Below are 27,040 nucleotides of genomic sequence, written 5' to 3'. Positions count from 1 at the left end.
TTCCGTGGTCATTAAGAGAACTGGCTGTCAAACCAGTAAAGTTCCTGGGCTCATCTCTACAGTTTGCCGTGTAGTATTCTGGCCTCATCTCCCTAGTGAGCTGGCCACAAATCTATATTCAGATGCTCATTAAATCAGATCATAATTAAACTTCTGCCCACACATGCGACTCCCAATTCATCTAACATACCAGAAAAAGAGAGGGATGATGAAACACACCTTTCAGAGAAGGTTGATTCCTAAGTTAGACAAGCAGATCCCAGAAATCCTCAGCTGACTAAACAATACTGAATACATATTATCTTCCCTCAAAAATCACAAAAAGTCTCCATCTTGGGGAGACTATATAGTTATTACCTTGATTTTCTGCTCTAAGTAAGGATCTATTCATTTTGCTTATTTGAATATGCACTCTAAGTATATATGTGTGTTGTGAGAAGAATGTAAATAGGATATAAAATCTATGACTACCTCAAATTTCTATGCTTGGTGTATGATGCCTAAAATTCCAATATTCCTTTATCTTTAAGCTTTGACTTGTGAAAATACTAGCTTCTCTTAAAGAAAGCACATTTCCACGCATTTCCAGTCACATATATCTAGTGTGAAAGAGTCAGATCATCCCTTTAGAGCTTCTTTGGAGAAGGAGGGACACAGGCACGTTCAAGAAGGAAAAACAAGCAAGGATACTAGGCAGGATAGAGAGGCAGGGGTAAGGGTAGCTCTGACCTGCTCATTTCCCAATTTTGTCTAGAGTCTACATGTCCTCCTTGTTATCTCAATTCAGAGAAATAAACAATAAAAAGTCCATTCCCAAGAGGATGCCTCTACACCGAGGAAAGCCCCAGGACTTATTCTTCAGAGGAAAGCAGGTGCTCCTGACACTGTTCACCATATTTCTGTTCCTTCTTGCTTCCACCAGAAGCAAAGGAGCAAGCAGGAGAGCTGTGATAGAACAACAGTGAAAAAGATAAACCTGGAGAGAGAGCAGATCAAACGCCTCCACATTCACGTTCTGGTGGAACGAAGCACAACTGCCCTCTCATTTCACATGTGCTCAGGTTAGGCTGTTTCCCAGACAGAACTGGCAGTGAAATCCAGCTGTCCAAATCCAGCGTCCCTCCACTTACCTGAAAGGGGCTGGTTCTTCATCCAGCCACTCCTGGACACAGCGGAGTCTGCCTCCAGGATGCTGCTACTGTGAGACTTAGGGATGTGACGCCAGGAAGGGGCCAACCCTGCTGACCTCTTAGCACTTGGATCCCTTCAAAACAGAAACCAGAGGCGAAGGAAAGCATCAGAACGCTGGTAAATAGCAACATGCATAGGACCAAATTCCCTCCAAAAGCAAAAACAAAAACCTAAAGCACCAAACTAACATTAAAATATCTGCTAAACTATTTCTGAATATCGAAACACCCATTCATTTCCCCATCTTATCACACCCCATTCACGTTTTGTGTGTGTCTGGCACAAAATTTCTTTAATGAATTAATAAACAAATGTTCTCATATAGACTGCCTTCCTCTTTCCTACACTTTTATAGCATCTTTGCATGTGTTAAACTGAACAGGGTCTGAGGTCAGGGAAGAGCAGTGGGCAAGTATGGTGATACAGCTATCAACCTTTTGGACGATGTCCCTCCTTTCAAAGCAACTATACTGTTAGCAAACTTGTCTCTGAGGCAACTCAGTAAAAAAACAATGTATGGAGATCTGAAATATATAAAGCAAATGGGTTTTATGGACAAGGTGCAATGACCACTATTAAGCTGTCATCATTATCTTATGGAATGATGAATATCATTGGCTTCATAAGACACAGAATCCTTGGTGAACCTAAAAAAAAAAATAGTAAAACAAAAGGCAGGAATAAACAACAACTGGATTTTCTCTCTGATCGTATACAAGTTTCAATTCACTAACTCATTCTTTCATTAAAAGTTTGCCAGTTATTTTATATATAACATTTTTAAAAAGTTGTCTCCCCTTTCTCAAGTGCCTTTGCTTCTTCCCCCAGCAGAGGGTGCTGTTGCCACAGAAATTGATAGAGCACATTTGCTTGCCCACAAGGGGGAAAGACAGTGCATCTCTTCAGCTTGTGTGAGTTAAGAAGCCTCTTGGTGGCTTACATTTCTGTGAGGAACAACACAGCTATTCAAAGGCCAAACAATACCTGCAGACACTTGAGCTCTCAGGCAGGGCTGCATCCAGGCTGACAGGGCTGCTGCTGTTCCTCTCACTGCTCTCATAGCCAGATTCCATTCGCTGGATTAGGCGAGGGTGTTGCTCTAAAAAGTGACAGCCTGGCCGTGCTGGGCCCCAGATCTTGTACTGGGGGCTTGGTCCACCAGTTTTAACATCATAGGCAGGTGGCTTGCTTGACTCATCTGGTGTAAATTCTTTTGCTATACCGATCAAAGGACAGTGTAGAGAGAGGTAGATTTAGCATCTGCCTCAAAACAAGAAAGAACTAACTCCTCCCTCTAGTGACTCATTCATTGAGCTCATATCCACAACAGGCCACTCAGGAGGGTAAAATTCTTACCCTTCAAGGTAAAAATGTACCTTGCCAAGTCTACCAGACACCCCAGGCTATATATATATAAATCAACTTTATTCAAAAGCTCAATTCTTCCCTAATTATCTTCTCACCTGAATCTTCAGAAAACGGGCTAAGCTGGGTATAGCCACTGTGCTTCCTTTTGTCCTTACTAAAGATACTGTCAATATTCAGAGACTCTCGTTTGGGTCTCCATGTTGGACGGTATTTGCTAGAAGAACTGGATTTTGACTCGCTGCTGGTACTCTCTACTTCCCAGTCACGAGAGTGTAAAGGCAGGCTCCGAGGAGGTTTTTTGTCGGTCTGTTCTCCTCCCTTCCCTGCACAAGGAGGTCCTAGGGTGGTCTGAGAAGCCAGGGATGGTCTGCTATGGATCATATTGCTGACTGTCTCTTTAAAATCCCTTAGCCTGTTGGTGCTGCTGGATGATTTGGAGGCATTCCTAGGAGCCTGCTTCTCTTTCAGTGTTTCTCCTAAAAACACAAAGAATGAAACAACTGTAAATGTTTAAAGCCATCATGGATACCCAGACCCCAGAGTCGAAAAAGAAAGGCCTTTGAGCAGAGAGAAGAAGCCACAGGCTGAAGTGTGACAAAAGCGAGATAGAGTAAAGAAAGAAAGAGAAGCTCTGCAGGGGGGCTTGCCTTCACTGTGGTACCCTGAGGCCTGAGGCTCATCGCCTTTCCTCCTGACCCGGCCAGAGCTCCTCTTGCGCTCTATCAATGACCCTTTCTTGGATGGGAGTTTCTGATTACATTCACTGTCAGTCAGGTGTCCTGAAGAAAACAAGGAAATGAGGGTAAGTTGGTATCTGAGACTGACCTCCATCCATTTGAGAACCTACTCTCCCTTTGGGATTCATGGCAGCGTCGCCAAACTTAGGGGATCAGAAGCTGTAGAGGCCAAAACTACGTATCTGATTTCAGTGCAGCAGGAATCTCTCAGTAGACAAAGGCAGAGAAGCTCAAGTATTTATCAGGAATTTCCAAATTTACAGTGTCTCCTGAGCAATGACCAGTCTCAATCTCCCTCATAATCCTTCCCGGTGACCCAGAAGGATACATCACTTGGTAGTTTTTAAAAAGCAAAAGTTTTAAAGATTATATAAGAATGTCATGTATCAATGTATTTTCATTCTCATCAAAAGAAGACAGAGTTTTCCTTCTATTTATTTAACAACACAAATTAAGTGAAGGCTAATTTTTGTTACATCTGATATTATCCCAGGGGCCCTAGCCTTTGCCCATGAAAGCTCTGACTGTGTATGGCTTTAACACCCAACTCTAAACATGCGTTAAGTGTGAATCATCCCAAAGGACATTTGAACTTTGAATAATTCAAATCACTCCCAGCCATAACTCAAGTCTTACCAAATTTGACTTCACCCAGAGATTACATTTCATAGTTCCTCAATACTAATCTCTGGGAAAGCCGGGAGATCTGGGCTCTTTTATGTAACTTGCCACATTTCATGACCACAGTATGTATATGTACACACTGTATGTACATATGTATGATCTGACCACAGTCAGATTCTAAAGGTCTAAGCTGCTGGAAGCCAAAGGTGAATTAAGCAACTGAAATAAACTGGAATGTAGACTTGGAGGAAACCCCCTAGGGTTCTCAACATGTCTGAGAGCTAGCAGAAATTTGCTTTCATATGTTGGTTATGAAAATCCTTATACATATCCAGGTATAAGATGTAATGATATGGCTACATATTTACAATCACTTACCAACACAATCTTTTATTGCTTTTATCTAATAATTTGCAATCTCTGGGCTGACAAGAAAGATTTAAGAAAGGAGGAAATCAACTGGAACAACTAAATCCACAAATGTTAAACCAATGTGCGTGCTTCCCCAGCCCCAGCCATTCACAAACCCTTAAAATGAACCTGACTCTCCTCATTTATCCTGTGACTTGGTTTCTCCCTGGTTCCGTTTCAGAAATATCATCTAACAAAAATCACACTTTGCCATAGTCATTCATACAATAGTCATCAAAAGACATCCAACATGAATCTGACCAAAACACTATATCCAACTACCAATTTATAAACAATACAGAGGACAAAGAAATATGCTAAAGTTTACCATACAGACACAATCAGCAAAATTAAGAATGAGGAGAAACTATAGCACAAACAGATTAAAAGATATGCAAGATTTATCAACCCATTACAATGTGACTCATTGGGATTCTGAGTAAAAAAAAAAAACTACTACAAATATGAAATTTATAGACAATAGGATATTTGAACACTCACTGGTTATTTAGTGGTTTTAAGAAGTTAATGGTATGTTAAAAGATGATTATTTTAGATACATACTAAAATACTTTTGGAAAAGGGGATATAATGTCTGGGATTTACTTCAAAATAATCCACGAGTAGGGGAAGTGGCCAGAGGTACAGATAAAACTAGACTGACAGAGAGTTATAATTATTGAAACTAGATGACAGGGACATGAAGGGGCTGCATACTATTCTGTATACTTTTGAATATGTTTGAGAGTCTCTCTTTTCTTTTAAGGGGATGCATAGGATGTAAACCACCAATCTGAAGCCATGAGAGCACTAATTCCCAAGTCTCTAAGAGTATGGGTACTGTTCTATGCTTCCAACGATGAGCTTTTCGTCTCAGCAGTCACTCACTGTTCTTCCTTTTATATCCCGTAATGATTTCTTCTACTGACACAGGCACAATCTTCCATAGATTAACAGAACAATTCAAGAATGTTCTCTGCATGGAATTCACAATGTTCTCTGCATGGAATTCACAATAACAAACAGGCTAGCTTTTCATCTTTTTGGTTCTCTGTCCTTCAGGAAGCCTAGCAAGGTGATGAGCAGGTTCCCCATCCATAAATACGTCCCTTCTCACAAATCCCTTTGGGATGAGAATGTGATGAGGTACAGGATCACAAGGGTTAATGGGACACTATGAGAATGAGGGATCAAGAGCACAGCAGGAGAAAAGTCTTTAGAAAAAGACTTCAGGATAAACAATCACATTAGAATCACATAAATAATCTCATTACAATGGTCCTTACTGAGAAGCTGCTGTTGACAGGCACATGTCCAGTGGAACACCATTGTTCATTCAGAATTGGCATTGCTTCCTTTCATCCCAGTCAATTACCCAAGTTCTCTGCATTGCCCTCTTTGCATGAGAAACATTTCTGACTCGCCCAGTTTCCTTTTCCTTGGGAGACCCTCTATGTAGAACAGAGTAAGGCAGGCAGGGTTGACTGTGTTAAGTCCCTACCTGTGTCCCGACTGCTCTGAGACGTGGAATCAGTCTCCACATTATAGATGACTGTCCCCTGAGAATCAGAAGAGAAGTGACTGACCACAGACTCATGGTGGAAGTGTTTGTAGGGATAGCTCTCCGTTGAGGAATCTGTTCGAGTGTCACTTGAGATGGAGGGCTCCCTCCCTGAGGGAAGGAGGAGATAGGCAAAGGTGAGCAGAGAGAGGACAGTGACAGAGAGAGGGGCAAAGAGTTGGGTGGCAACAAAGGCCCACGAGGTAGCAACTTCCTAAACAGTTGGATAAGAAGGATATACCAGAGCCGTTCTTTCTGACACCCAACCTCAGATGACACACACACATATAAATGATGCCTCCCACTCCTGCCCCTACCTTGCTGAAGCCCTCAATGTGCCTGCCACTGTGAAAAACTGGGGCTTTTAGAAAGCCTAAGGAGGGAAAAGTAAGAAGAAAGGAAAATACTGTGGAAAGTAAAATCTAGTTAGATGGCAAGTCCCAGGCTGACCTGGCACACATAACAAGTTGCTTCCCTATCCCATAATTTTTCTCCTATACTGTCAGAGCAGTCATTTGTAAAAATTTAGTTGATATTATAAATCATAAGCATGTTTAATATGCACGAGACATTCAGGGGCAGTCATCTATACTCTGGTGTGAATCAGTTCATTTGGACTGCTTTCCTCTGCACACCTGGCTGCGATAAGCACGACAGTGTGAAGGGGTGTCTGACTGAAGGGAGAAGCGGCAGAGCCGGTCTGGGTGGGGCGCAAGGGCGGAGGGAGCACCCCAAGTGGGAGGGAGGCACAAAGGAAGAGGAAGAGAGTCCAGAGACGAGTCTCTTCTCTTTCAAAATTATACTCAGGGCCATCCAGCCCTAGATCCAAAAGAGGAAAAAGAACATGACTTTTTCCTCATTTTAGGAATCAAGCCAAAACCATTAGGGTTGTATTTCTATTATAGGATGAATTTCTGAGGGACAGCCTGAGATCTTAGCAATAAAGCTGAAATTGTTTCCACAGGAAAACACGATTTAAGTTCCAAATAATTCAATTAGAAGTGAACAGCTAAGGAATATTGCTTCTGCACTTGGCCTTTTAAAACAAAAATCTCTCATCCCAAACAAAGTGACTAGCTTTGTAGTAACTCATCATTTTCTTGGTCCTAACAATTCACGTCACTGTTAAATCGCTAGTAAGAATCAGTCACCTTAGCAATATGAGATGGTTAAATAATGAGGTTTCCTCATAAACTTAATATCTCAGTCTAAATCAACATAACTTCCTTCTGACTTCTGAATCAGGGCCAGGTGATCAAGACAGCATCTTCAGACAACAGTGAAGGAAACTAAGCCTGGCACAACTTGGGCTTCAGTGCAAGCTGGCAAATCTGCTTTACCTTTCTCCAAGCTCAGCCAAGTGCTAGGCTCATGGCTATAAGACCCTATCATCTAGTCATCACATGGCCAGAGGGAGGGAGGAAAGTAAAGAGCTGGGCTGCTCACCTGAATCTTCACTATCGTAGCATGTCCTGCTGTACGACTGGAACTCAACTTGGGGGGGCAGGTCCTGGGTGGACACTGGGGTACCCTGGGGATCCGCATAAAGCAGCAGCAAAGGCTGATAATGCCCCTTGATGCATTTGGTCACCACATCCTTCCACTTGGGCCCAATCTGAACCAGAACAACCAGAAAAGCAAGACCAATTATACTTCATGTCCATAATTCAACATATATCTTTCTGTTCTATTTTTCTAAAGAAAAAGAGATGAAAAGACAAGAACTGGGTAAAAAGATAACAGAAGAGATCATACACCTAAATTTAAGACAAAATCTTTTTTTTTTAATTTTTGGCCACACCATGAGGCATGCAGGTCTTAGTTCCCCAACCAGGGATCAAACCTGTGCCTGCTGCACAGTGAAAGCACAGAATCTCAACCAATGGACCACCAGGAAAGTACCAATGAATTTTTTGTTAAGCCTTTTTTTGTGAAATCCTTTTAGCTAAAACCCTATAACAGATAGGAATGATGAATAAAATTATTTTCTTCATGTAAAACATCAATTCAGTTGTGAAATATGAATACAAGTTCTCAAAGCTGACTATGCTATGTGAGGCAATTTCAATTGTACTTGGGGATCAAATTCTTTTCACAGACATCAAATAAAAGCCCCTGCTTGAAATCTGCATTTCTATCATTTTCTCCTAAATATTAAAATCACTTGTATGAATCTAGAGAGCACACAGAAACTCTCTCACAGACTGCCTTAGAATAAGTGACATTCCGTTTCAGAGTTCACACATGGCAGGACATAAAATGTCAAACTACTTAGAATGGACAGCTGAACCCTGCAGCTTTAGCTTTGTGCTGGATTCAGTGCAGCCACAGCAGTGGGAAAAAGTGACAGGATAGCCGTGGAAACAACAATCCAATCAAATCCCCACACTGACTCTCTCCTAAGTCTAGACCAGTCACATTCTTAGATGGTGTGTTCTTGCAGTCAGACAGCAAGCGCAGTGCTTATTTCATAACAGACGTTCACTCAACATATAGCTGAGTTATTTTAACTGAAACACATTTATGTGCTTTTTCATACAAATCTTATTTACTATTTTATAAGGTGGTCATATTATTTTTCAAATAAAAAAATCTAAAGCTCAAAGAACTTACATAAGTTGCCCAAAATTACAACAGTGAAAAAGAGACAAAGAAGAGAATCAGGGAATTTGACAAATTCCCACTTTACTATTTGTGGAAGATATTACAAAAGGTCCACAAGCTGGGATAGATTAGAGTCAGCAATTTCCTAGCTGCTAACCTTATCACAAGAGGCTTCCTAACTCACATGGATCACTTAAACTACTTCAGCCACACACTCCATGGTTTAGATAGCACCAAATTTCCAGCTTTAAATATCATCATGGCCTTACTTTTTTTATACTATCCCAAAACACGTTAATCCATGATGGAGTATTTCAGGGAGATAACTACTAGAGAACAATTTATAGCAGTCCTGAGACAAAGCATTATTCACTGTTTATTCCAAGATTTGGAATTCTGAATTCCATGCTAAGCTTGTAAACTAATTTGAGACATTAGATTGTTTTTGCTCAATTCAACCAATGAATGTATTTAAAAAGTCCTTTTAACTATAAATACAGAACAGTGCTGAATGCTTGGTGAGGGGATTCAAAGACAATATAGAAGATAAATTGATCCTGTCTTCAAGGAACTTGTTCTGTTGGGGGAAGACAGGCAGATAGACAATAAAATTATGAAAATGAAACACTGAAGACAAATAACTGTAGTTTTCTGTTCCAGTCACCAAACACATCAAGAAGGGTTTGAATATTCCTACCTCCTTGACATGAGCATCATCAAAATACATCCATTTGCGGATTTTTGTTTGGAAAAAGAACGTAGAGTAATGTTTGCCATAGTAACAGATCATTCCTACTAAGTACAGTTCAGACTGCTTGGCCCGGTCATCTGTCACTCTGAAAAACAGCTGTGGGGAAAGAGGAGAAAGCAAAGAAGAGTCACATACTCAGTCCTCTCATATCACCTCTCAGAAGACTCCATCATTTCTTAATTAAGGTACTGACTTGCTTCTTGTTTTGCTAGTTCATATTATCCTAAGTAATGAACCTAAAAAGGCAGAATTTAAGGAAAAGAGAGAAAATGGTCAAACTGGTAAGGTGGTGATGTTTCTTCATACATTTTAATAATTTTTCTTGCTGGGGTTTATCCTAAGAGGAGCCAGGAATGTTGGGGGAAAAAAAGGAATAAAACATTCTTAAGTTTCAAAAGTTATTTATCAGCTGCTGCCATAAATATAAAGTTCCTCCTGAGACACTAAGTAGAGGATAAGAAAGGCCTTAGGAGGAGGAATTGCTTCACACTGGTTACTAGTATTTCAATTCCAAGATGTCCAGCACTGTCCTGGGTACAAAGAGACATATAAAATGTTTGAAGGCAAGAACTCTTGCCTTAAGGAACCTGTTTCATTGAGAAAGCAATCATAAAAACAAAACAAAAGTAGAAGAGAAAACATATGCTACAGAAACTTAGAAAAAAACGAGATTTTTATTGTGCATAGCTATTATGTCAGAGATTCTTTGGCAAGGAAATCTAAAATAAGATCCCAGTAGTCCACTTATTCTCAGCCATAACTTAATGACATTAAAAGACAACAAAGGATCTCCTTAGTCACAGGACCATCAGAGAGAGAAACCAGTAGAAAGGAAATTACAAGCTTCCTGGCTCTTCTTCTGAACTGAAGGAAAATTCTGGCTGTGCCTATACTAGGACATGCAGCTGATAAGGCAATGACCCCATGTTTGAAGTCTGTTCCCTATTCCCCTGAATAGATGCATGGAAAAACAATAGAATTCTCTTCCAAGCCAATTCATTACAGTGTCAACAGACACTGGTTCCTCACCGTGAATTTAATATCTGGGACTCATGTGACCAACTTCTACCTCTTTCATCGCCCACAGCAGCACTAGCCAGGACTGCTCACCTCTTTGACCTCACTACCTCCCATGGATGAACACGCTGGTATTAACTAACAATGAGCAGAGCACAGGATAACTCTATGAATTATTTGATTTTTAAAAATTATTTATTTTTGGCTGCGCTGGGTCTTCCTTGCGGGGCCTTTCTCTAGATCAGTGAGCAGCGGCTCCTCTCTAGTCATGACGCTCAGGCTTCTCACTGCAGGGGCTTCTTCTGTTGCAGGGCACAGCCTCTAGGGTCTGCAGGCTCAGCAGCTGTTGCACATGGGATTAGCTGCTCTGTGGCACATGGGACCTTCCTGGACCAGGGATCAAACCCATGTTTCCTGCACTGGCAGGCAGATTCTTAACCAATGGGTCACCAAGGAAGTACAGAATTACTTCATTCTTATCAATAACCAAGCTCTGCCCATTGTATCTTTCAAGGCCAAGATCATTCCATATCTTCCAGAAAGCCTTGGCCACCTGTACAAAGAAGGTATGTGAGCATGTACATGCATGCATATACATGTCTACATAAACACACAATCCATTTGTTCAAAACTCTGTAATATTTGTCATTTAGGATACACCTTTGTGTTTAGAGCTCATTGCCCTTGAGCAATACTAAGATATAAGAACTCCAAGTGAGAGATACAGGTAATTAACACTCACATCACCCAGCTTAAGGCAGGTGCCCAGGCTGTGAATGACATCCTCTGCCAAGTCTGAGTGGTCCGAGTCCCATACCAGCCCAATTGTGATAATCTGTGGTGCGTTCATCAACACACGGCGAATCCGAATCCTTTCTCCACAGTTGCTCTGAAATACACATATCAGGTCAGTTTGACATGTTTCTCACTGGCTGCCTTAATTCCACTAACTCCAGGGCTCTCCTCTCCACTCTGAACCCCACAACTCACCGGGCAGTTCCGCAGATCCCCCATGGTGCTGGCATTCTGCAGCAGCTCGCCAAACATGCTTGGTGAGGGTTTTTCTCGTCTTTCCAGCATACAAATAGCCTGATTGCTTTGAGATGAGAAATTGAAGGGGGATGATTTGGGGAGTTGTACAGAGTTATAGCTAAATCAAATAAATCATTCATGCGGATTCCTAACTCACATGTTTGACTTCCTTCCTCTGTCCACTGTGCTAAAACCCCTTGTCCTGACCAGCCTCAGTGTCCCACAGAGTAAGTGAGCCTGCTGGTCCCAAATCCAAAGCTCACAGAATCCCCATTACTCCTCCCACGATAGGACAGGAAAGGAAGAGAACAAAGATTATTCAAAATGACTGTTCTGAGATCCCATAGTATAGCAAAGACTCAGCAATAAGGCTACAAGCTACCAGGGAGCCTTTGGTTAAAACCCAGGAATGCCTATGAATACGGAGAACGAAACGCTGTAAGACTCACCAAAGGGAAGTAGTGGAGATATAATGCACCATCTGGATGAAAGGCAGCGGGTCAGAAGTGGCGCCACAACTGGTACATACACACTAAGCCCAGGGAAAACAAAGTGAAACCAGTAGGCCACAGTCATTAACTGCTTTGGCCCCCATGTGACACTCTACATCCTCAGATAAAGTGTTCTTAAAGAAAAGGTCTAAGAAGTGATAGGGATAAAGATAAGGTTCACCTGCTCGAACAGTGTCATCGCAAACTTCTGGTGGGAGATGCAGTGCTGGGCAGTACATATGTCCTCTTTGGTTTCATCAGCAATGTGGAAGTGAATTCTCATCAGGAGGTTTTCCTAACGGAAGGAACAAAAGCAGTGTATGAAAAACATTTAACAAAGAAAAGCACAAATTTGTTGGCAGTTTACTCAGAGAGACAGCAATCCTTCTGGGAGGTGAGAATATCTCTGATATATTTAAAAAATTTTTAATTTGAAATATTTATCAATTCACAGAAAGTTTCCCCAAAAAATTGTATAGGCAGTCCATGTACACTTCACCCAGTCTCCTCCACAGAAGGCATCTCACATAACTATAGTATGATACCCAAACCAGCAAATGGACATCAGCACAGTCCAGAGTTTGTTCAGATTTCACTAGCTTTACATACATTCATCTGTGGGTCTGTAAAGCTCGATTCAGTTTTATCACATATATAGTCACGTAAACACCTCCACAATCAAGATATAAAACTGTCTCATCACCACAAAGCTCCCTAATGCTATCCTTTTATAACTTTACCCATTCAACCCCAACCTTAACATATTAGCAACCACTAATATGTGCTCCTATCTCTATAATTTTTTTATTTTAAGAATGCTATATAAATGGGATCAACCTTTTGATACTGCGTTTTTCACTCAACATAATTCCCTTTTGATCATTCAAGTAGCTGCACATCAACCGTTCACTTTTACTGCTGCGCAGTATTCCATGGCATAGAAGTACCACGGTTTGTCTCACCATCTATCCATTAAAAGTATTGGGGGCTTTTTACTTTGGGGCTATTATAAATAAAGCTTCTATGAATATTCATGGGTAGGTTTTCATATGAACATATGTTTTCATCTCTCTGGGATTCATGCCTAGGAATCTAACTTCTGAATCTTATGGCAATCTTCAAGTTTAGTGTTTTAAGAAATTGCCAGGGGACTTGCCTGGTGGTCTGGCAGTTATGACTCTGCACTCCCAATGCAGGGGGCATGGATTAAACCACTGGTCAGGGAATTAAGACCTCACATGCTGTGCAGTGCAGCCAGGGGAAAAAGAAACTGCCAAAGTGTTCTCAAGAGTGGCTAGATCATTACAGATTCCTACCAGCAATAAATCAGGGATCCAGTTTCTCAGGGGTACATTTTAACCTGTAATAGGATGTACATTACTCAGATTGTTTAATAGCTGCACAAAGAGAGCCTTCTGAAGATTGATGGGTGTCACCTGGAGATGAAAAAAGTGAGGCTTATCTACTAGAAATCACCAAAAGTAGCACATCATGTTTGTGCTAAGGACTCAGCTACTCTCTATTTAATTATCCTGGGTAATGCAGGAGCTCTCAAAGTGTGGTTCCCCAGACCAGTAGTATCAGGATTAGCCCACCTAGGAACTTGTTACAGATATTCTTGGGCCCTACCAAACCTACCAAACCTACCAAATCAGAAACTCAAGAGAGTAGGACCCAGTAATTTATATGTACATAATGAGCCTTGTCTCCTCTGAAGGTGAGAGCTACTGTTCTGTGCAAGGACAAGCACGAAACGACCCTAAGCCTGAAGGAAAAAAGAATAAACCCACTAGGCAATTCATACTGAGAATGAATTCATACTCAGCAGAGACAACTTACAGCTCTGAGAAACTAGGGAAATTCTAGTGCCAGCTGTAGAGATGAGGAATACAGTAAATACCACAGTAAAGTAACAAGTCCCTGACAGAGGCCATCCACAGTCTCACCCCGTATCAAAGAGGGCCAGAGGCCAGCACTTACAAAGCACTCCGCGGCATCATCCATAATTCCCAGCTGGAAACGCTGTTCATCCTGAAAAGTCTTTGCCAGGGCACTGCGGAGAGTGTCAGATGGAAGCACTTTTTCACTACTGCACTGAAACTGGTTAAAGATTCCCTGTGGAGAAGAGGTTAGACAAGGGGAAAAGCACAATGCTGTTACTCAGCTTCTATGCATCCCAGTCTGCCATGCTAGCATCTCCATGCTTATAGCTATGGAACCAAATGTACCTTCCAGGAGTTGACATGCCTGCAGTAAGTAACAAAAAAAGTGAAAAACAAGATTCCTAAGAATGGGCATGACATGCGCTCATAAGGATCCTTGCTCTTCCATCTGAGTGTGATATACCATTAAGGACACATTAGGAGAAACTGTTGTCATGCATTAAAGAAATGCAGTTACCTCATTTCCTCTGACATATAAAGAGATAAATGGTCTATAGTAAATAAAGATAAATTACATGTCAATAAACTGGTTAATTATTCTCTGGTGACTCATCCTATGAAATCTGGCCCTCTTCTTCTAAACTGTTTAGCCACCATAAAATTACCCAAAAGTAAACGGAATAACAAATACGTACATGTCTAACACTCAAGAAATAAACATTCTATCATGTTTACTTCTAATCTGCAGATAAAGCTAAAGTCCCCTTTAAGACCAGTCACTCACTATCATGAGTTCATAGCACAATCTTTGGTTTTTAATACTTTATATATATTTGTAAGTGTGTGTGTGTGTATTTCTCTCTCAATAACATATAGTATGCTTGTGTGTATATGTTCTTTGTTTATGTAAAAAGTATCACACTGAATTTTACTTTTTAAAAAAAAATTCAGTTATTTTTGAAATTATCCACACATTTCATCCCTTCTCCTTGCTGTATGCATTACATCAGGTTACTCTATCACATCTATTTATCATTTTTTAATTGACAGAAATTTTGGCAGTCTCCACTTTTTTGCTATTATAAAGAGATTATGGCAATTTAAACTTCTACCAGTGTATGAATATAAATAAACTGCCCCGTATCCTTGTCAGCAATTAATATAGTCAAACTGGTTAATTTTAGTCTTTCTAACTGCATTAGTTTTTCTGAGTCTTCTGCAAGCACTACTTATAGCAAATACCTTCTTCTAGTCTTCTGGTATCTTTCAAGGGCAGCAGTTTTTTATTTTGGTGTAACTAAATGTATCTGCCTTTTCCATCTTTACCTGTATTTGAAACAATGGTGAATGTGATAAGCAGAGAATGGAAACAAAGAGTGGCAACAAGTGACACCTGGCTTGAGGTGTCTTCCCCAGCGGTATTAGGCCCTCCACCCTGAGATTAGAATGTGTTTGCTGACATCACATGGCCCAGATCCACACTAAGCCACCCAGATAAACTACTCCCCCAACAGTGAGTTACATATCAACATGACAAAGAAGGTCACTCTCCTGAAACCCTTGTTAGTAATTACTCATATTAAAAAAAAAAAAAAATCCGGGGTTATTTTTCAGACTTACGAATGAGACCAGAAATGAGATCACTTTTATCAAGCTACCTATGTGAGCTAACAATAAGAGGTCCCACCAACCTAAAATGGCTAATTCTTGGTCCTCATTTTACTTGACACTTTACTTGCAGTACCTCAGTCACTCATTCCCTTCCGATTTTTATCCAAACATTACTTTCTCAATAGAGTATTCCTTGATCACTCTATTTAAAACAGCAAGCCTCACCCACTTTTCCTAAACCTCCCACGTTTACCTGTTTTAATTTTCCCTATGGCACTTGTTACCAACAGTCATACCATATATTTTATTTATTTATTGTCTAACTGCACTCCCTAGAATATGAAGTCAGCAATTTCTATCCTTTAATTCCTTGCTATACTCCCGCACCAAGAACAGTACTGGCAGGTAAAAGGCTATCAACAATTAGTTTTCGGGCTTCCCTGGTTGCTCAGTGGTAAAGAATCCACCTGACAATACAGGAGACAAAGGTTGGATCCCTGGCCTGGGAAGGTCCCATGTGTTGCAGAGAAACTAAGCTTGTGCGCCACGGCTACTGAGGCTGGCTCTGGAGCCAGGAAACCGCAACTGCCGAGCCTGAGCGCCACAATTACTGAAGCCCACTCTCCCTGGAGCCTGTGCTCCGCAACGAGAGAGGCCACCAGGGTGAGAAGCCCTCACACTGCGGCTGGAGAGCGGCCCCTCTCGCCGGAACTGGACAGGGAACCACACAACAAGGAAGACCCTGCACAGCTAAAACAGCGTATAAATAAATTTAAAAACTTTTTTTTAATTAAAAAAAATCTAGTTTTAAATGAATGAATGATTTTATATGGGTAGATCGTATCAAGGGAAAATACTAAGTCCCTACTCTTTTTAAGCAGATGAAGAATCAACTTTCTGAGTGAAAACTTTTAAAGTAATACAACCAGTTCAAGCAAAATGGGACTAAACCTCATTCTTCTGATTTCAAGTAGGAACTGTTTTCTTCACCCTATTTTCTTAATATCATCATTCCACCTCATACACATTGAACATCTATCCCTATAGTAACTTGGGAACAATTTACCATGTACCTGGCTATTATTTGCCTATAAACAAGTCTTTGATATGAAGGAGGCAGTACCAACAAACCATATTTAGTATTATTTAACAAGCATGGAGTTGGGAACAGAGGTCTCTTATAATTACTTTTAAGTTATTTTAGATTGATCTAGAAAGTTTTAAAAAGTCTATTATAAGATCAGGTAAAGGCAGAGCAAGATCTTCCATAATTTGTTGCTGGAAGTGAAAGAACATCTATCAGGGACCCCTTAAACTAGACCAGAATGAAAGGTCTAGGTCCACAGTTAAACACTCCCAGAGGCAAGTGGATACCGGCCAACACATTTAAACACGCCCAGAGGGCAACTGGATACCGACCAAGTGACCAACGGTATTTTGAAACTTGGGAAAATGTGAAGAAAAAAGGAAAAGGAAAGTAGGAAAAGAAGTAGTGACTGCTTGTACATATGGTGATCTGAACACTTGATGATATAATGAAAGAGAGTCTGTTTAGCAGGGCCAAACTTGGTAACCACTAACATATTCCCACCTGTCATTCTTCTCAGTCATTAATGGTAAGGCATCAGTGCTCTTGGGCAAGGGATGGATAAGGTTTGGTCCTTTGTTCAGAGCCCACAATCAGTTCCAAAACAAACCAATACAAAATTAGTTTCAGGATAGTTCTGTACAAACACAACAAATGCAAACTACATCCCCTTTCGTCTTTCTCAACTGGGTTTCCTCAAGAATTAAGTCTTAATACTCGAAGGCATCAACAGCTCCCAATGAATTAACTTCTCTCCTACACATAGTTATGTTACCATCCTAGAGAGAATTAAGAAAACAGCCACTCAAAATACTTTATGGCTCCGATGACCCTGTTTGAGAAAGGACAGAACTCCACGGAGAGATGGCATAGCATAACAGTATGGACTCTGGAAACATACTATTTGTGTTCAAAATCCCAGCCCTATTATTTATCATCTATATGACCTTGGACAAGTTACTTAACTTCTCTAGGCTTTAGTTTCCTCTTCTAAAAGAGAATTAATAATAGTATTTACCTCCTAGGATTATTTAAGGATTACATAAATTATCTATCTTTATACTTATATCTTAGATACTTACATCTTAGTCTGACAGTATGAAAGTGCTATCTAACTGCTAACTGTTATTATCATCACCATTCTATTTGGGAGTTATTTTAGGTTACTGCCTGCACTGACCTATGAAGAAAGGCCTTGAGTCAGATACACTTCTGCCTTGAGCTACCTCCTCAGTCTCTGAGATCTGGGTACGAAGGTTGAAACTCTTCTCTATTCTGCCGCTTGTATTTAAGAGGCTGATTTCCCATGACCTAGATAACAAGGGAAAGAAAGACTTAAAGTCAGAGCTCTGCCTGCATCCACAGTGCATATGCAACAACAGATCTGGCGCTTATGTTCAGCGGCATCATCCCCACGCTACTCTCTTTTAACCTCTTAATTACAGACAGCTTTCTCCATACACACTGAATATCTTTTCAGAATAGCCTCTGCTTGCATATTCTTTCTTTTCTTATTTCAATTATTATCGGTCTTGTTAGGAACAAGCTTGTGCATCAGGGATGAAGCAGCCTAAGCCTGCCCAGCATGCATCTGTGGAGCCACAGCTCTGGAAGAAGCTGTAGCACAAAGCCCCTCTGTTAGGGCAGCACACTAACTCTGTGTGTCCCTCTCACATGAGCACAAGGCTGGAACGAGCCTTCTCCTGTTCTCTTTTTCGCCCTCCTCCCACCTTTCCCAGAGGGAGATCCTATTCACACCAAAGAAAGCCAAGAACATTTAGTTCAGCAATAAGAACAGGTGGTAGCACCAATAAGGAACAAAAACTGGTATTCTTCCAGTTGCTGAGCTCTATGGCAGAGAGGGAGAGAGGGCAGGAAGAACCAAAACCCAGGAATCATTTTCCTCTGTGGGGTCCCTGTCGGTTTCATTTCAATAAATAGAAAACCCAACTTTGAGGTTTCTCTCTGCTCTTCTTCACAGAGTGAAACCAAAGAGGTGTTCCTTTCCATTCTCAGGAAAAGGCAAATTACTTTTTGTTTATTAACTATTTTCTTGGATGTGGTGCAAAAGCAACAAGACTTTAATGACTAAAAGCAGGTGCTTCCCCACCCATCTCTCTTGGATCAAGTAGCAAAACAATTCTACCCACATGAGCATATAATTATTTGGATTAGTAAAAACCATGTAAATAAGATAAAAGCGCCATAAAGACAGAAAGTCTTTGTACTTTGGCATGTACAAATGCAGCTGTTGCTTGAGAATTTTTTTTTCCTTTCCCCTAAAACACAGACTTTGTCTTTAAGCAAGGAATAGCTGATTATTTCTCTCTCAGAACTTCCTAGCTTTGTATCAAAAAGAAGTCATGAGTAGGGAAGATACAGGTCAAGGAAAAGGGCTGTCACTAAATTTGACGCTTTATGGACCCAAGGTTTTTGGAAAGTGCCCTAGCTGGCAGTCCAACTCACCTCTGAGAGGTGTCCAGCAATATTTTATACAAGGGCATGACGCATGTTACACACTGCTACTAACTCAGTTCTCTGGATTTCTTTTCTTGCTCTGAGCTTCCCAAATCTATAATTTTGGCTCTTATAACTATCTTTTTTTCCCCCCACACCTCCTGGAAATCATACACCTAAATAAATCCTAAACCTAGATATGGCCAATTGAGCCTGTTTGTAAACACAATCCTTTGAAAGGAAGATAAAGGAGCTACTCCCAGTGGGTCACTGACTGCTGAAAGAGAGAAATTTCACCCTAGTCTTGTGTGTTCAAAAGAAAGCTGAACATTTTCTTTCAAGAGGAGAAAGAATGTTTAAATGTTTACCATTCTGGCACCCAAAAGAGTAACACTGGATTTTTAACATTTGTTGAAAAGAAGTTCAAACATATCAGGTTAGACAAAACGGCACAATAAATTTCCTTGCACCCATTATCCATTCTCAACAATTATTGGCCTGTGGCCAAGCTTATTCTATATATACCACCCACCCACTCACCCCTTTCCCAGACCATTTTGAAACAAATACCAGACATTATCCATCTGTAAATATTTCAGAAGATGCCTCTGAAAAATAAGAACACTTCTAGTTTAAAACATAACCATAATACTATTACCACACTCTAAGAAAAAGGTATCCAATCGGTTCAACAGAAACGCCTGCTCAAACTTTGGGGGAGGCAGAAAACAGCTGGCCAGTTTCTCTCCTGGGATTCTTTAACCTTATGTCTTAAAATAGCCTCTGGACTTCCTAATTAGAAAATTAACCACATACCCTATATCAGTTCCTTTAAATTAAATTCAGTTATCAATACCATTATCTCCCAATGAGTTCAGGGCTTTATCTGCACTCAGTTCACAACCTAAAACCTTGGACTTGCAGCGGTGAAGTAAAAAACCATCATAAACTACCTTTCACACTCATTCCTCCCACTCATACAAAAAAGACACCCACATGTTACACACAAAGGTAGAGACCCAGATAGAAATACCAAGACTTCAAGACACTGGACAGGTAGACACAGAGGCGTAAATAGGCCAGATTCATCAGGGAATAGTACTGCTTTCAGTGGGCAATCATAAACTAATATTGAGCTAAACTAAACTAAAATATAAGTCAATCTGCTAGCTTTTGCCAAGATCAAAAATATAGGACCATATAGATTACCAACAGTATTCAAATCAAATTTTGAGAATCAATATCCTAACCATTTACTCCATGGGGAAATAAAAAACGGAAACCTTCCGGACAAGCACAAGGATTGTGAGATTGTAAAAGTTTCAGGTTCTGCCATAAACTCTGGAAAGGAAAGAATCATGGTGATCTACTATATTTTTCCCTGTAGTCATATTCTCTATTTGAAATATCATGTAAAATTCTGAACTCTAGAATTTCATTTTTGCTTTTTATTTAACTTTATATTGGAGTATAGCCAATTAACAGGTGATGCTAGTGGTAAAACCTGCCTGCCAATGCAGGAGACATAAGAGATGCAGGTTCAATCCCTGGGTCAGGAATGCCCTAGAGGAGGGCATGGCAATCCACTCCAGTATTCTTGCCTGGAGAATCCCATGGACAGAGGAGCCTGATGGGCTACAGTCCATAGGGTCGCAAAGAGTTGGACATGACTGAAGTGACTTAGGAGTAGCAGCATAGCCAATTAACAATGCCATGATAGTTTAAGGTGGACAGCTATGAGACTTAGCCGCAAATATATACTTTTTAAAAGGATAAGAGCTTAAGTTTTATACTATCCAAGTTATGTCAATCGTTAAATTAACTCAGAAACCTTAGCGACAGACTAATACAACTTTAAAACTAAGAAAAGTTAGAGACTTCCCCAGTGGTCCAGCGGTTAAGAATCTGTGCTTCCACTGCAGGGGGCACAGGCTCCATCCCTGGTCAGGGATCTTGCATGCAATGTATGCAGTGTGGCCAAAAAGTTAAAAAAAAAAAAGACTAAGAAAGGTTAACCAAAGATCACAAAAATAGTCATATTCCACAAATAGGCAAAACAATGAAGTTCAACTTAGACACTGCCTTAGGCATAGGGACCTTCCTTATTTGAGGGCTGTTTGTTACGAGCTAAAATTTCTGGGTAACATACCAGAAATCTAATTTCCTGGTTTACATAGTCAGTCCAGGATAATGGGTTTATTGTTTTCTGATAGTGGCAATGACTACAAGACAATGAAGAACTTTCGATTCCTAAAATCTACAGAAAAAAACAAACAAACAAAAATGACCAGACTGTAATTCCTTACACCACTTTACTCCCTATGTGTAAGTTTCAGTCCCCAGTATAGGAATAGCTACATGGTACAAAATCAAAAAATATTGAGATTTGTTCCCTTAACCCTCAAATTTCCTCCCAGTTAACAAGTGAGCAATCAGCAGAACATAGACTTTACTGCTCCTTCACAATAGTCTTACTGCTCTACAGATACAGACTTATACATTCCAGGACACCTTAATAGACAAAAACCTATTTCCTCCATCCCTACCTCCATCATCACCACCTCTCCGACGCTTTTAGGCCTTATACTAAGTCTTAAAAAAAAAAAAATTCACTAATTGAGAAGATTTATTGGATTTAATCAATCAATGCAGCATTCTTCTTTGCCTATAACAAAAAACACTCTGTCCTACATCCTGGCACTGCAAAGCCTCTAGTACAATCCCTGGAAGGAGAACAAAATCTTTGTGGCATACTAAGTACAGAGGACGGATTTCCTCCTCTGGATAGAGACAAATAAATAAACCAACACTAAAGTAAAGTCATACCCTGGGGGCCAGGGTGTACGAGCAGATTCGATATGAGTAAGAGCTCTGGGCTATAGGCATGAAAACGGTTTAGGTCAGTAATACTAGATGGGAGTAAATTTGGTGTTTTAGAAGGGACAGGGTAATGAGCACACAAGTCCCTTCTATTTGCTAAATCAGAGTTGAAAGAAATCCTGGTTCAAAGTAAGAAGAAAGACTAACAAATTCTTCATTAATAATTTGCATGGAAGATTTTGGGGCTGCAATTACTTTAGGGACTTAATGTTAAGCAACACAGAAAAAAAAAAGCCAACAGTATATTTTACAGGACCAAAAGAAATGGACTATCAAAACTAGTCCATTTCTGTGGTTTTGTGTACAAACCACCAAAAAGTACTGGATACAACATATTCTACTGTACCAGTGAAGGTTATAAGACAGGATTATTGACAGATGTTCACAGACCAAAAGAAAAAACAAAGTAAAGACATGATCCAAATGTATCCACATAAGTAAATGTATATTTAAGGTGCTAGGTAAAAAACAAAAACAACTGGAGAAAGAGCAGGGATACATATCTTTCAGCCAGACTTGGAAAGGCAAATCCTTCATCCAAACATCAGATTAAGAGAAAGTTGGCTAACTTCTGACTCCTCTAGGAACATGTTTGTTTCTTTTTGCCCTTAATAGTAGGTTCTAGAGATTAGCAATTATGCTCTAACATAAAGAATTCTGACTTTATAGAATTGGCAAGTTTTACAGACTATTTCAAATTCAGGGATTCTGGAGTCTCTTGTTTTAAAAAAAAATCTAAGAAATAAGAATTTTATGTATAAAACTTAGCACTAAAGAATGCAAACAAGTCATGAAGTATCAGCAAAAAGGAATTCTTACTGGCCTCATCAAATATTCCCCCTAATTTTTTAAATAGAAAAATATTTACAATTATACTCACAGAGAAAAAAATATAGAATTATGCCCACACTGGTCATCTCAAAGTTAACATGTAACTTAACCACAGGATACCATGTAACTGCTATGCTGACAGAACCCTAGCCTTTCACTCTTTCACCAGCTGACCTTTACCATCCCCGACTCCCCTCCCTGTCACCACCTCAACCCCTGCATATCTCACTCTTCCCTTACTAAATGAGGCATGAAGGCTTAGATTAGTGGACCTACTAAAAAAAGTATGAGGCTAAATGTCACAATATGAAAATCTGTTAAACAGGACAAAGTGAGAGACAATATAAGACAGAAAAGAAAAAGGCAATACCCAAACTCCGTAACAAAAACACCAAGAACTACTAAAAGACTCAGGCTTCCCTAGTGGCTCAGATAGTAACGCATCTGCCCGCAATGAGGGAGACCTGAGTTTGATCCCTAGGTTGGGAAGATCACCTAGAGGAAGGCATGGCAACTAAAAGACTATATGAACCCAGAAAAGCTGTGCTTATATTAAGGTCCAGGCACTGAGCATAACACCAAGAGAGAAGAAACCCACTCAGCCATGCCAAACATTAAGTCAATCACAGATCTGGATAGAGAGAATATTTTTAAAACTTTATAAAGAAGATAAATTCTTAAAAGAGTTCTGACAGGTAGATGTGGTTTGATTCAAAAGGGATGTGTTATTGTTTTATCTATCTTTATGCTATTGTTTGGGGTGACAAGAGAGCCAGGCAGAGTGAATGACGTCCTCTATGCGTATCTAAGAAGCAGGCATACTATGTGCACTATCTACTGTCATAGCGGAAACACTGTCTTGGGAAGGAGAGGAAGGGAAAAGGAAGTGTGAAATTAGTGTTTTACATGTCTATAATCTTGCCTTTTAAAGTGATTTAACAGATAACTGGGAGCCTGCTCCAGGGTTATAAGAAGGGAGTAACTTCAAAATATCACTCCAGGGCAGTCTTAGGTTCAAACAAAGAGGAAGATATTAGAGATTGAAAGGCAATATAAGGATGGGGGGGGGAGTACTCTTTTTACTGAAATGGTGGGCAAAAAGACTTATTACTAGAAATATCATAGACCAGAGAGGAGGCATAAAGCGAAATGACGACCCCTGTGAGGGAATACAGACTATTTTGTTTCCCTCTTTATACTTTAGGCTTTCTAGATTGCTGAAACATGATGGGTATATGCAACCAAAGAATAATAAATAAAAGCCCATGTGCTTACCACACAACTTAAAAAAAATGGAAAAATTGAGTTTGAGACTCCCCAGTTGATTATATCCTTCCCATTCCACCTTCCAGAGGTAACCATTATCCCAAATTTTGTGAAAATCATTCCTTTTTTCTCTACAGTTTTATCATATGTATGTATCCCTGAACAATATGTTATTTAGTTCTGCCTGTTTTTGTTTTGTATATAAATGGAATCATAGTTTAGCAGTCTTCAGTGACTTGCTTTTTTCATTCAATGGGATTGCATCTCTACTGCTCTTAGAGATGATAGAAAACCAATCATCTTAGGAAACCAATGGGATTACATCCCAATAAACCTACCGAAAATATATGTAATTTATCTACCAAATATCATAGCCTACTGCTGCCGCTGCTAAGTCGCTTCAGTCGTGTCCGACTCTGTGCGACCCCAGAGATGGCAGCCCACCAAGCTCCCCCATCCCTGGGATTCTCCAGGCAAGAACACTGGAGTGGGTTGCATTTCCTTCTCCAGTGCATGAAAGTGAAAAGGGAAAGTAAAGTTGCTCAGTTGTGTCCGACTCTTCACAACCCCATGGACGGTAGCCTACCAGGCTCCTCCGTCGATAGGATTTTCCAGGCAAGAATACTGGAGTGGGTTGCCTAGCCTACCTTAAACATGCTCAGAACATTTACATTAGCCTACAGTTGGGCAAAACAATCTAATACAAAGCCTACTTTACTGTAAAGTGAATATTTGATCTAATTTACTGAATATTGAAAATGAAAAATAGAATGGTTGTAGGGGTACAGAACGGTTATAACTGTGTTGGTTGGTTTAACCTTATGATTGTGTGGCTGACAGAGAATGACTGACTGTGGCTGGCTGACAGCTCATTATAGCTGCCCAGCAACACAAGAAAGAATCATATCACGTATCACTAGCCCAAGAAAAAAAATCAAAATGCAAAATAAGGTTTCTACTGAATGCATATTGCTTTTGTATCATCATAAAGTCAAAACAATCATAAGTCAAACCATCATAAGTCAAGGACTGTCTGTAATGCTTCTGTGATTAATTTAAGTTGATATATGTAGCTGCCAACTATTCATTATCACTACTATATAGTATTGTACTCTGGGAATAAACCATAATTTTTAATTCATTACACTATAGTTGGAATGAGTTGCTTCCATTTTTCTGTAATCATAGAAAAATACTACCTTAAATATCCTCTAAGATATCTTTTGGTATGTACATACAGGAAGTTTTCTACAGGGAATATCTAGGAGTAGAATTACTGAGTAGTAGGATACCTGTTCGGAGAAGGCAATGGCACCCCACTCCAGTACACGTGCCTGGAAAATCCCATACAGAGGAGCCTGGTAGGCTGCAGTCCATGGGGTTGCCAAGAGTTGGACATGACTGAGCGACTTCATTTTCACTTTTCACTTCCATGCATTGCAGAAGGAAATGGCAACCCATTCGTGTTCTTGCCTGGAGAATCCCAGGAATGGCGGAGCCTGGTGGGCTGCCGTCTCTGGGGTCGCACAGAGTCGGACACGACTGAAGTGACTTAGCAGCAGCAGCAGGATACCTGTTTGGAGAAGGCAATGGCACCCCACTCCAGTACTCTTGCCTGGAAAATTCCCATGGATGGAGAAGCCTGGTAGGCTGCAGTCCATGGGGTAGCGAAGAGTCAGACACGACTGAGCGCCTTCACTTTCACTTTTCACTTTCATGCATTGGAGAAGGAAATGGCAACCCACTCCAGTGTTCTTGCCTGGAGAATGCCAGGAACGGCGGAGCCTGGTGGGCTGCCGTCTCTGGGGTCGCACAGAGAAGGACACGGCTGAAGCGACTTAGCAGCAGCAGCAGGATACCTGTTACTTCAATTTTGTTTGACAAATGCAATGACAACTTGGTTTCCTAAATAGTGGTATCAATTTATATTCCAATCAACAATGCACATAAACTCTCATTATTCTACCTTTTAGTTAACAATTTTACCCAACTTTTAAATTTCTACTAATCTGAAGGGTATGGTTTAATTAACATTTTTAGATTACTCAATGGATGTTGAGGCTAAAACTCCAATACCCTGGCTACCTGATGTGAAGAGATGACTCACTGGAAAAGACCCTGATGCTGGGGAAGATTGAGGGCAGGAGGAGAAGGGGACGACAGAGGATGAGATGGTTGCATGGCATCATTGACTCAATGGACATGGGTTTGGGTGGACTCCGGGAGTTGGTGATGGACAGGGAGGCCTGGCATGCTGCAATTCATGGGGTCGCAAAGAGTCGGACACGACTGAGCGACTGAACTGAACTGACTGAGATTACTAAAGAGGGTAAGCCTCTTTCATATCCTTAAAAGTTAATTGGCTTTCCCATTCTGAGAAATGTCTACTTATGTCTTTTGTTAGTTTTCCTGTTGACTCATTTTATGTTTTACTTATTCTTCATGGGAGTTCTCTAAATGCTACGCTAGATACCAATCCTTGTTGACTATATATAATAGAAACACTTTCTCACAATTTGTAGCCCTGTATATTTACTGTCTTTATGAAATCCTCTGATGAACAGAAGTTCTTGAATTTTCTATAGTAAAATATGTCAAACTTTTTAGCTTTGTATTTTTCATGACTTACTTATTAAATCCTCTCTATCACTTAGGCCATGATACTCCCTCATAGTTTCTTCTAAAACTTAAAAACTAGAGCTTAATTATTTAATATTTATTTAGCACTGAGAGATTGAAAAGCATTTTAGGAAAAAAAATCAAGTTTTTAATCTTCCAAGATAGCAAATTTGACAGCTCAGTTGGTACAGAATCTGCCTTCAATGCAGGAGACGCCAGTTTGATTCCTGGGTTGGGAAGATCCCCTGGAGAAGGGATAGGCTACCCACTCCAGTATTCTGGCCTGGAGAATTCCATAGACTATATAGTCCATGGGGTCACAAAGAGGCAGATGCGACTGAGCAACTTTCACTTTACATAGCAAAACCATCAGTGAAGGAAAAGAAATCTAATGGACAGACCAGGCAATGATGTGATTGATGAGGAAAGCACCAGAATTCCAACACATCCTCAGAGCTGCTGCTGCTGCTGCTGCTGCTAAGTCGCTTCAGTCGTGTCCAACTCTGTGCAACCCCAGAGATGGCAGCCCACCAGGCTCCCCCGTCCCTGGGATTCTCCAGGCAAGAACACTGGAGTGGGTTGCCATTTCCTTCTCCAACGCATGAAAGTGAAAAGTGAA

General features: G+C 40.4%; 1 protein-coding gene across 16 annotated transcripts in view; it reads right to left on the bottom strand.

The window, feature by feature from the left end:
• USP54 (ubiquitin specific peptidase 54) overlaps nucleotides 1–27,040 on the bottom strand; it is a 129,155-nt gene that overhangs the window by 28,250 nt on the left and 73,865 nt on the right. For 13 of the 16 annotated variants that reach the window (XM_005699208.3, XM_018042202.1, XM_013975606.2 and 10 more), the window contains 12 exons: nucleotides 13,768–13,902; nucleotides 11,969–12,082; nucleotides 11,746–11,828; nucleotides 11,255–11,360; nucleotides 11,007–11,153; nucleotides 9,194–9,343; nucleotides 7,339–7,507; nucleotides 5,833–6,003; nucleotides 3,207–3,338; nucleotides 2,655–3,035; nucleotides 2,176–2,407; nucleotides 1,131–1,264 (listed from right to left, as the gene is read on the bottom strand). In XM_005699208.3, the coding sequence (XP_005699265.2) occupies nucleotides 1,131–1,264; nucleotides 2,176–2,407; nucleotides 2,655–3,035; nucleotides 3,207–3,338; nucleotides 5,833–6,003; nucleotides 7,339–7,507; nucleotides 9,194–9,343; nucleotides 11,007–11,153; nucleotides 11,255–11,360; nucleotides 11,746–11,828; nucleotides 11,969–12,082; nucleotides 13,768–13,902 (1,954 nt within the window). Of the gene's footprint in view, nucleotides 1–726; nucleotides 946–1,130; nucleotides 1,265–2,175; nucleotides 2,408–2,654; nucleotides 3,036–3,206; nucleotides 3,339–5,832; nucleotides 6,004–7,338; nucleotides 7,508–9,193; nucleotides 9,344–11,006; nucleotides 11,154–11,254; nucleotides 11,361–11,745; nucleotides 11,829–11,968; nucleotides 12,083–13,767; nucleotides 13,903–17,548; nucleotides 17,680–27,040 lie in introns of those variants that run through there. The other 3 variants (XM_013975615.2, XM_018042210.1, XM_018042206.1) reach the window with 3 other exon arrangements.

This window comes from Capra hircus, chromosome 28 (genome assembly GCF_001704415.2).
Source record: "Capra hircus breed San Clemente chromosome 28, ASM170441v1, whole genome shotgun sequence".
In the NCBI taxonomy this organism is placed as follows: Eukaryota; Metazoa; Chordata; class Mammalia; order Artiodactyla; family Bovidae; genus Capra; species Capra hircus.
This window is presented reverse-complemented; position numbering and strand designations above follow the sequence as displayed.